An 11,755-nucleotide genomic window follows, 5' to 3' on the forward strand; every position below is an offset into this window, starting at 1 on the left:
TAAAACTGCAATGGAGCTGCTTAAAGAAATATTTCTAAAAGGTATACAAAAAAATTGAGAGGAAAGACAAGATTTAGAAGTTCTGCCTAGGAGATAATATTTAATAGGCATTTCAGAGAGAACTGAGAAAGCAGAAGGAAAGTATCAAAGAAAAAATTAACTCCATTCTTCCAAGCTGAAAGGTACAACCCTGCAGCTGAAACGAGCTAACTGAAACCCTAGTGCAGTGAGCAAAACACCAAAGTCCACACCTACACATGTACCGGAATTTCAGAGATAAAGAGGGAAGATCCAGAGCTCCCAAAGATGAACCTCAACTACTAATGTTAAAATAGAAGGGGACAGGGCCTGGAGCGATCGCACAGCCTGTAGAGCGTTTGCCTTGCATGTAGCCAACCCGGGTTCGATTCCCAGCATCCCATATGGTCCCCTGAGTAATGCCAGGAGTAATTCCTGAGTGCAGAGCCAGGAGTAACCCCTGTGCATTGCAGGGTGTGACCCAAAAAGCAAAAATAAATAAATAAATAAATAAATAAATAAATAAATAAATAAATAAATAGAAGGGGCAATATTGTCAAAGGATTAAGAGAAAAATGACTTTCAATACAACAGAATTTTGGTCATCCTTAGTAAGCAAAGATTCATAAATTATATACCCTAAAAGCTCTTAGTGTGGGCTTTGTCTACACTGAAAAGTAGACTAAGGAAGAAAAATGTGACAGAAAAACGATGAGTCCTAGGAAATCACAGATCCAACCAGGATGAGTCCTGGGAAATCACAGATCCAACCAGGATGAGTCCTGGGACATCACAGATCCAACCAGGAAAGTTTCTAAAACAGTTTTATAACAAACCACTGGAGAAACTCCCCTAGACTAGAAAAAAGGAAAGATTCCTGAAGAGCCCTTCCTCTCAAAAGAAGGCCTGAGAGAAAATCTCTACTGCAAGCTCTGTTTTCGTTTCTGCGTTACATCCTGTGGTGCTGAGGGATGAAGCAGAGGCCGCAATGCTGCCCTGGGTTGCAGACCTAGGCCTCCCACGTGCAAAACATGAACTCCACCCCCTGAGCAACCTTCTGATCCCATGCTAGTTCTTTTTCAATATGATAAAGGGAAATAGTGCAAGGAAAAAGAAAGGCAATTAGGAACCAATAAAGAAAACCCAAACGCTTGTCCAGAGTGATGGTGTTGCTGGCCGGGGTTGTATGCAGCTAAACTCAAGTTTCATTCCCAGTGCCCCATACGGTCCCCCAAGCCCTGCCAGGAGTGATCCCTGAGTGCAGAGCCACGAGTAGGTCACGAGCCCGGGCTGGTGTGGGCCAGCCGACTTCCCCCAGATCCCCCTCAAAAAATAAAACTCAACCTAAACCCAAACCCAAAAGCTCCACAAAAAAAGGAAGTATAACAGTATACTCTCGCAATATTGCAGTTGACAGTTGACACTGCCACTCTTAGTTAAATCCCATGGAATTTTCGTCTTCTCATCAGGGTGCTAGAACTCTGATGGGGCAGTAGTCTGAACTTGTGATGAAAATCATAGCAATAAAAACAGGTTTAGAAATATCTATGAAATGCATAAGAGAAACTTGGTTTTAAGTAAGGGAACGGGAAAAGGAAGTGGTATCGAGAGTGAGCAGGGTTCTGCTTTATGCAACTATGTAAAGTAAGTGATGGCAATCAGTAGGTGCACCTGCAGCAGGGTAGGGAAGACGGAGTTTGCAGGAGGAGATGCCCACTTCACAGACTCCGAGAAACGACCAAGGAGAACTGGCAATCAGCCAGTGGCATACTACGTGGGTCTGCCTTACTGCTGCGATGATGCTCAGAGAGGAGTCTGCACTAGGAACCTGTGGGCATTCATTAGCATGTGGAGGGTAACAGAAACCACGGAAACCACTAAGCCTATAGATGTAGGACATTATAGACAAGTTTTAGTTTTTAATTATTCAAAAGAATGAGCTCAAGGACATTAGAAAGAGCATGTCTCCACAGGACCCAGTAGAGTTAGAAAAAAGTTACCTGTGTCGGGGGCCCCCGAGGGGGGCAGGTGAGAGCCCTCCCCACCCCAAGGGACCCAGCCCTGGCAGCCAAAAACCTCTAGAACCCAACTGCTGCCATGCTCAAGGCCATTCTCCATACGCTTGGGTCCAGCCTAACGTACGAGTGAATGTATTCCTGGACACATCGTAAGACACTCCCTACCCATTCTCCATAAGTATCACACCACAGTTGATGGGGTTCAAATAGTAGGCCACAAATTATAGAGGGAAATATACATATATATTCATATATACATAGTTTCAGATATATAAATGAAAGCTCACATCACTCAACCTTTAACAACCTGTTAGTGATATTCTAAAGAATATCTTAATGGCCTCTACCAAAATAGAACAATCTTCACACTGTCTCCTCTATGGATACTTTTTTTGTAGCATTTTCAGGGGTTTTGCATAACAGACAATGCAAAATATGTTCGGTTGTGCTTTGGGACAGGGTTTGGGGCGTGGGATGGAAACATCTCAAATTTGGTGGTGGGAGAGTGTAATGGTGGTGGGATTGGTATTTGAATATTAACTAATCAAATATTGTGAACCACCTTATAAAATTTTTAAAAAATTTAAAAAGTTACCTATGTCAAATGTTATTTAAAAATCAACAACAACAAAAATAATCAAGTTAAGGATTATAAAGCATTGACTGGATTTAGCATCACTGTAATGCTGTTATTTTTCTATCATTTTCTATTTTATCAACCATAAAACCAAATGTGTATATGGAAAGGATCGATGTGTGAGCCAGTTCATGCTTAGTATGTTAGCCGACTCATCCTGTAACATTTTATTTACTGATTTAGCACCCATATCGTGGAAGTCGACCAAGCTTCAAACATTGAGAAGACGGGTATGGAATGTGAGCTGACACTGTCCTTTCCTCATTGAGGCCTCTGCTCCATCCCACTCACCGCCCCGCCGTACTTATTAGTATGCGACATGCGGTATTATCTCTGTCTGCCTAGACACCAGCAACCCCACCCGTCTATGGACTCAACGAGTCCTGCTTTATCTCTGTTTGCCAGAACATAATAGTATATACTTCTCAACCTTCACAGAGTTATAGTTTCTAAAACTGTTCATACTGTCTGACAAGGTAGAACAATGTGTTAGTAAATACAATAAAATACTCAGTACACTAGACAAAGAATACAATACAAAAGACAAAACTGACAGGAGAATTCAATGATATCTAGGAAAGGCTTCAGAAAAGAAAAATTTTCAATGACATCTTTTTAAGTAATAAAATAAAATAAAATAAAATAAAATAAAGAAAATGTCTGGGATCAGTCTTGATGGGTAGTAATAAAAAAGTCAATTGGGTCGTAAAAATGTTTGAAGCAGATGAGGTAGTTTTCTAAGCAGGAAGGTCTCGGGCTGTGCAGTACATCTAGGACAGAGGAAGGAACTTTATGCTCTTTGAGGGACGGTACTTGGGGGAGACATGGAGAAGAAGCTAAATGTGCTGAAGAGGTTCGATCACAAACAACATATATTGTGAATCCTGTTAAAGTCAGTTTGATTCTATACAAGGTACACTCGCGATTATTAGCAGTTCTACATACTATTTCTACATACTATTTAGTTATTACACTAAAATCATCGTAGCACTGTTACAATCATTCTCTACTAATCACTGCTACTATCATTTTCTATTTTAGCTATTATGCTAAATAGTATGTAGAAATTATGAATAGTATGTAGGATATACATTTAAAAAGTTGTTCCCATCACTATTTTGTAAAGAAATACCACAAGTTGTGATCATTGATCAGCACGCCTGAGACATTTGTTAATTATAGTTACATTTCATTAAAATTACATCATGGGGCCAGGAATGCCTCAGTGATAGAGCACGTGTATGAGGCCTGGGTTTAATCTCTGGCATGTGCACAAAAACGCAGCATGAAATTAAGCTTCCATATGACTCAGCAATACCACTTCTGGGAATATACCCCCGGGGTGTAAAAACACACAGCAAAAATGACATCTGTACCCGTACGTTCATTGCAGCACTGTTCACAATAGCCAGAATCTAGAAAAAACTCAAGTGTCTGGGAACAGACGACTGGTTAAAGAAACTGTGGTATATTATACAGTGGAATACTATATAGCTGTTAAGAAAAATGAAGTCATGAATATCGCTTATAAATGGGTGGACATGGAGAGTATCATGTTGAGTAAATAAGTCAGAAGGAGAGGAACAGACATAAAATTATTGCACTCATTTATGGGATATAAAAAATATAGTATGAGACTTACATCCAAGGATAGTAGAAACAAAGGCCAGAAGGATTAGCCCATGGTTGGAATCCTGCCTCAAGGTCTGAAGGAGAGGGCAGATGGGATAGAAAAGGGACCACTATGACAATGATGGTTGGAAGAGATGACTCTAGATGGGAGATGTGTGCTGAAAGTGGGTAAAGGACCAAATATGATAGCTTCTCAGTATCTATATTGCAAACCATAATGCCCAAAAGGAGAGAGAGAGAGAAAAAAAAGATAGAGAGAGAGAGAGTGTGTGTGTGTGAGAGAGAGAGAGGCGGGAGAGAGAGGGCGGAGGGCAGGATGGTGGGAGGTGGTGGCAGGAGAGATAGGGGGAGTATTAGTGATGGGAAATGTACACTGGTGGAGGGATGGGTGTTGGAACATTGTATGACTGAACCCCGATCACAAAAGCTTTATAACTATCTCATGGTGATATATCTTAAAAATAAATTTTAAAAATACACCATGAAACCAAGGCATTATGATCAATTATTCACAATCAAAAATATATAGGGCAGGGCTGGAATGATAAACTACAGTGTACATTTGCACCAGGCCAACCCGGGCTCAACCCCTGGCACCCCCATATCATCTCTTAAGCATTGCCAGGAGTAACTCCTGAGTGCAGAGGCAAAAATAACGCCTGAACATTATCAGGTGTGGCCCGAAAGCAAACAAACAAAACAAAAAAAACCTAGAGGCTACAGAGATAGAATAGGAGATGGTAAAGGAGGAAGTCTGGCAAGGGGCCCTGTTTTCATCCTGATGTCACATGATCGGTCCCCCTGCACCCAGCATCACTGAGAGTTCCGTAAGCAGAGAACTAGGAGAGTCCTGGCACTGCTGAGTGTGACCCCAACTCTCCCACCTAAAAAGATGCAGACTTTTCATGAGACCAATTTTTAACACTGAAATAGAAGGCAAAGGAGTTTAACCAGTGAGGAGTTTAACCAGTGAGTACATTGTTACGGTTTTCATCCAGGAAGTTTTTGTTCTGTTTCAAGTTACTCAGCCTCGCCGTCTTCCCCGTAGCACCAGATACTAGAAGGAAAGAATGCCACTCACTTCGTTCAGTCTTCTCTGCAAATCTTTGACCTGATGTGAATATTCATCCAACACACGTTCGATGTGCTCCTTTCCTGGGTAAGGGACACCTTTTCTGTGAGAATCAAGTTCCATTTCATATTTAGGGAAAAAAGGAATTTGTGTCAATGTCCCAAGTGATGACGTATTTTCAATTATTGTGCCCCGAATAGACGACATAAAAAATGGACTTGCAGAACCTAAAGAGCAAAAGATCAGTTAACATAACAATAGTACAATTTTGTAGGGGATCACCTACAAAGTTGGGTAATTCCTGATTCCTCGGTGATTCTCTTAAGCTTCCAAATAACTCAAAGTCTCACGGGGAAAAGAGAAAAGTGGAAGGGTATTAAATTCTGAGAGAAGCAAGCACCCAGTTAGGAGGTGCAGGGGAGCAGGGAGCAGAGGGTGCTATGTGACAGGAAACAATGTGACTTGAGCTGCAAGTGAATAAAGACTAGGAATCAACTAGTCTTGGGGCTGGAGCGATAGTACAGCAGGTAGGGCATTTGCCTTGCACACAGCTGACCGAGGTTCTATTCCCAGCATCCCATATAGTCTCCCAGCAACACCAGGAGTAATTCCTGAGTGCAGAGCCAGGGGTAACCCCTGTGCATTGTGTAACCCAAAAAAAAAGCATTAAAAAATTCAACTAGTATGGGGGACAGAAGAGGAAGGCAGCGCAGGCAGTATGCACGCCATTGACACTGGGGTGTAGGCTGCAGGCAGCCTGGCATAATCTGGGTGAACTGGAACCAGGAAACCAGGATGGACCGTGGAGGGATTCTGGCAGTCTCCAGAAGCTTGAATTTCACCTTGAAAGGAGAATCACGAGGAGCTGGAGTGATATAGCGGGAAGGGTGTTTGCCTTGCACACAGCCAACCTGGGTTCAATTCCCAGCATCCCATATGGTCCCTCAAGCACCACCAGGAGTAATTCCTGAGTGCAGAGCCAGGAGCAACCCCTGTGCATCGCCAGGTGTGACCCATAAAGCAAAAAGAAAAAAAAAGGAAAGGAGAATCATGAGAGCATCTGAAAGTAGGAATATGGTAGTACTAAGAGTGTGTCTCCTCAGGAGAGCTGTAGATCTCAGTCTAGATTCTACAGCATGGACATGTTGTATCTTTTATACTGGTGAGCTTATATGTATATATCCAATAAGGAATCTTGGTATTGGAACACTCTGAGCTAGGCTGAAATCCTAGCTCTCTTACAGTAGGAACATCAGCTCTAGATATAAGCTTCCATATCCTCATCTGTAAAATGAAAACAAAAAGTTCCTCAGTGCCGTGGCTCATCTCTCCTAATCCAAGGAGAGAGTACAGGACACCCAGTGGATGAGCAAAACTATAACAGAACTGAACATATATACACTATACTTTTTCCTATAGAAATGATAATGACAGTATGCTATAATAAAAGTTACATCAAAGTATTATCTCCATCTCTCTTTCTTGCTCCCCTCCCAAAATGTCTTATAGTTCACAATATTTTTATATTTTAATTTTCATAAAAAAACAAGAGAAGTTTAACTTCAGTGTGTAGGATGCAATGAGCAGGGAAATAAGTCAAGACAGAATGTTTGTCCAAGTAGAACACGGGCGAACATTACGAGGAACTGCCCAGCACAGAGGCGGTGCGGATAGAAATGAGGTCTGGGGCTGAGGAATAGTTGTGCAAGAAAGGAAGGGGCCATGATCACGGATTTCTCTTGGGTACGGGGCTTCAGAAACACGTCACGATGACTCTAAGCTCAGCAGCGTGTTTTGCTTCCGAGATGAGGATCAGGAAACCATTCTCACCTGAGAGCCACCAAGTCATCAGTCATTAGGAACATGAGGGCAGTGGAGGGAGAGAAAAGAGAAAAGGATCAACAAGGAACTTTGAGGAATTATTACTAAAGACAAGACAAAAAGAAAATGAAACCCAGAGAGGGACACTGGGAACATTGGTGGTGGAGAATGGGCACTGGTGGAGGGATGGGTACTCGGATATTATTTGTTGGAAACATAACCATAAAAATTTGTAAATCTGTAACTGTATTTCAAGGTGATTCATTAAAACAAACAAAAAAATTTAAAAAAAAGAAAAAAATGAAACCCAGTAAGATTCACAGAATAATAACAATGATTTAGAAAATTCTATTAAAGTAGTATTTCTGTATTGGATGGAGGCAGTGTGACATGTAAAGGGTCATGCCATAAGCAGGCTGAGAAAACCACTCAGCTGAAAGCACGTGCTGCCTTCAGACGTAAGGAGAGAGGACTTGAGGTTCGATGCTGAGTGCCATGAGAGCAGTCAGGAATCGGGAGAATTAATTCCAGGCTGAGACCTGACCAAGGCACAGTCACTCAGCACAGCTGGATTTCAGAACTTCGAAGGATGCAGGGTGTTCCCTGGATTTTCAGGGTTTTCACTTGTCTGCAGAATGGAGAGTGATTGGGGCTGGAGCGGGTAGCACAGCAGGTAAGGCATTTGCCTTGCAGAGACAGATCTAGGTTCGATTCCCAGCATCCCATATGGTCCCTCGAGCACCTCCAGGAGTAATTCCTGAGTACATGATCCAGGAATAACCTCTGTGCATTTCTAGGTGTTACCCAAAAAGAAAAAAGGGAAAAAAATGGAGAGTGATCCCATGCCTACCTACCAGCGTATACCGTGTGTCAAAGGTTTCAGATTCAGAGGAACTGTTTGGGGAGCTGGGCTTAAGGAATCACAATAAGGACTTCATCCATGCCTGAATCTAATCTAAATAAAGAGGTGATGATGTTTTAGTGGATGTTGTAATGGATGTTGTAACAATACTAGGGACCTTCTTAGGAGAGAGTGAATGATTCTCTGATTAAGGAAGAAATGTAAACCATTTATGAGCACAAGCAAAGTGCAGTCATTTTGAACTATGTTCATAAATTCTTTTATATGCCTCCATTTTAAGATGAGGTAGATTTCCCCCCTTGATATAACTGGAGAAATAGGAGTGTAAATATACATATATGTAAATATATAAATATACATACATGTGTACATATGTATAGGTTTCTCCATATATACATAGGGAAAAAACACTGGAAGAAAAAATAGAAACTTGGGGCTGGAGCAATAGCACAGCGGGTAGGGCGTTTGCCTTGCACGCGGCCAACCCGGGTTCGATTCCCAGCATCCCATATGGTTCCCCAGTACCGCCAGGAGTAATTCCTGAGTGCAGAGCCAGGAGTGATCCTTGTGCATTGCTGGGTGTGACCCAGAAAGCAAAAAAAAGAAAGAAAGAAAAAATAGAAACTCACTAATCCAGCTGTCTCTAGGGGTTCAGGGATGGATGGAAAGAGTGGAAGGGCTAAGACGGCAGCAAGACCACTGTGAACACCTTTTTCTACTGTTTTTACTTTTGAAGCACAAACATTATATTCATAAAGTGAAATGGAACAGAATGCTGGCAGAAATAAACCAAGTGTAGAGTAAGTTGGCAGCACAACTCGGGAGGAAGTTCCTTCAGTTCACTTCAGAGCACACACCCTGACACATGGCCCCGGGGAACTTTCCCTGAGCACGTCAGCTGCTACTGGAAACTGCAGCCAGAATGTGATGGGGAGAGAGACTGCCACACAGTGACCGGAAACTGAGACTGTAGTGGTGCACTGGTGGAAGTTCCTCCTGCATCTACACTCTTCTGCCAGTCTCTCTTATGGTCCTTCTAGCCCAAAGATTGGTAGAGGATTCCTACAGCTACTCATCTCCGAGATGTCTCCCTACTCTCAAGTTTCTCAGCAGTTACCGTACCATCCTGCATTTGCTGTTCCCCGCTCTATTCCATATGTTTGTGTTTTTGCACATGCTGCATTTTGATGGAAATATTTTGGTTCAGAGGTGACAGTAGTCTGAATCAGAACACAGGTCATGAGAATAGACTGGGGCATGGACCCCAGTGACACTTCTCGCTGTAGAAGGAGCGGGGCTACATGCCTGAGAGGATGTCACTGCAGGTCAGAGAAAAGAAGCAAAGAAATACAGAATCCAGGCTTCCAGTGAATGAAGAACTAGAGGATGAGGAAAAGGCATTGAGATATGCTTAGCATGGAGTAAATTTTTAACTGAAAAAGTCACATAAGCATGTGCTAAAAATGGGCATGTTACAAGGATAAACAATTTCTTCTTCAAAATAGCAAATTTATATGCATTGTAATAAACATCCATGACCATGGTCTGTAACCTATAGACAATGTCAATATGCTAAACACAAAACATACTAAAACACAGGCTTGAATGAATAGTATGAAGACTTCTTGATTCTTCTTTCTGATTTGTACCTCCGTTAGTTGTGATGCCATTACATGTACCACCAGTGGGTGTGATGCCACTGCCTGATAAAAGATCTTCATTACTTGATTCACCAGTTTTTGATTCCATATTAAATATTGATACCTCTTCTTAGAATCTTGAAATACGAAAACTTCCTTATTTGGTTCTTTAGTTTCTTATCTATAAAGGAGAGGGATTCAACCTTTATTAATAAGGCATTGTGCGGAAAAACCTCATCGAAGAGAAATGTTGTATTTAAAATTTAGTGATAATCTTACCAAAATACTTATAGATATTTTATTATATACCGTTAATTATTATGATGAACTAGAGGCTTATTAAAGGCAAGCTGAAGATCAGAAATCAATACTTAACCTATTATAACTAGCACTCTGATTTGGAACAGGGTTTAAGTCTCACAAAACATTATACTGTTAGAAACTTTCTAAAAGAAGAAATACAAATGGCCAAAAGAAGCATGGAAAAACATTCTACTTTGCTATTGATCAGGGAGATGCAAATCAAAACAATGAGATATAATCTCAGCACACAGATTATTTGGCACACATCAAAAAGAACAAGAACAACCAGTGCTGGCACAGATGCAGGGAGAAAGAGACTCTCATTCATTGTTGTTGGAAATGCCAAAAGGTCCAACCTTTTGAAAAACAATTTCAAAACACTAGAAACTGAGCTTCCATATGACACAACAATACCACTTCTGGGAATATACCCTGGGAGCCCAAAAACACACAGCAGAAATGCCATCTGCACGTCTCTGTTCATTGCAGCACTAGTCACCACAGCCAGAATCTGGAAACAACCCAAGTGCCCAAGAACAGAAGACTGAATAAAGAAATTATGGTCCATCTACACAATGGAATAAATACTACACAGCCACCAGAAAAAGTAAAGTCATTAAATTCGCTTATAAATGGATAGATATGGAGAGTATCATGCTGAGTGAAATGAGTCAGAAGGAGAGGGACAGACCGACTGTACTCATTTGTGGGATATAAAAAAAAGCACAGTATGAGACAGTAGAACAAAAGATAGGAGGGCTGGTGCACAGGTGGAAGCTTGCCACAAGTGGTGAAGGATAGGGCAGTTAGGACGAGAAGGGAACACTTCAACAATGATAGTTGGAAACGATCACTCTGGACAAAAACTGAGTGCTGAAAGGAGGTCAAAGGACAAACATGATAACATTTTAGTGCTTATAGCGAAAGATATAATGCCAAAGAGGGTGGGAGGGGGGGAGGAACTATGTGTGTGTGTGTGGGAGAGAGAGAGAGAGAGAGACAGAGACAGAGACAGAGACAGAGACAGAGACAGAGAGAGACAGACAGACAAAGACAGAGACAGAGGAAAAAACACCTTCCCTAGAGGGAAACAAAGTCACAAATCAGCAAAAAAAAAAAAAACCCCACAGTCACAAATCAGCAAAAAAAATCACAAATTATTAAACTGAGTATCAGTAATAAAATAAAATTTTCCTTGCTATAAAATGATGTTCATCCTTTTAGATAGTTAAAGCAGTAAGGGACATCTAGGTTTGGAGAACAGTGGCCAGATTTCAAATCTCCCCTTATTTTCCCAAATCAATCATAAGTTAAGGAGGAGAACAAAGAAATAAAACCACATGGGCCCCAGGCTTTCAGTTTCACCAGAAGACAAAAAAGCTGAAATTTGAAATAAGCAGGTGCTTATCTATTTTTTTTAAAAAAAGGGGGAAAAGGGGAAGAAAACCAAATGTTTTACAGTGCATAGATTAAGTAAAAATACCATATATATGTGTGTGTATATATAACTGTACATTAAAATATTAAAATTACATGCTTTCCTGGACAGACTTTGCATACATTCCCTCAACAATTAAAAATTCTATGAAAATTTGAATTCACTGCAAGAAACTTGCTTCATTTCCTTTTTTTTAGACTTCACACAGGCAAGTTATAAAACCAGAATCTAAATGTGGAAATCCATATCCTATGCACAAATGACAATGGAATACTCCAAATATACAATAAGGGTCTTTTGGCCTATGAGCAGAC

At 41.1% G+C, this 11,755-nt stretch overlaps 1 protein-coding gene across 1 annotated transcript in view; it reads right to left on the reverse strand.

Moving 5' to 3' along the window:
• Window positions 1-9,809, reverse strand: part of CCDC158 (coiled-coil domain containing 158) — a 65,373-nt gene extending 55,564 nt beyond the window's left edge. The window contains exons 1-2 of the mRNA XM_055140433.1: window positions 9,740-9,809; window positions 5,387-5,604 (exon numbers count right to left, since the gene is read on the reverse strand). Coding sequence (XP_054996408.1) covers window positions 5,387-5,604; window positions 9,740-9,809 — 288 coding nt within the window. The remainder of the gene's footprint in view (window positions 1-5,386; window positions 5,605-9,739) is intronic.
• Window positions 9,810-11,755: the final 1,946 nt, after the last annotated feature.

The sequence above is a fragment of the Sorex araneus genome, chromosome 5 (genome assembly GCF_027595985.1).
Source record: "Sorex araneus isolate mSorAra2 chromosome 5, mSorAra2.pri, whole genome shotgun sequence".
Classification (NCBI taxonomy): Eukaryota; Metazoa; Chordata; class Mammalia; order Eulipotyphla; family Soricidae; genus Sorex; species Sorex araneus.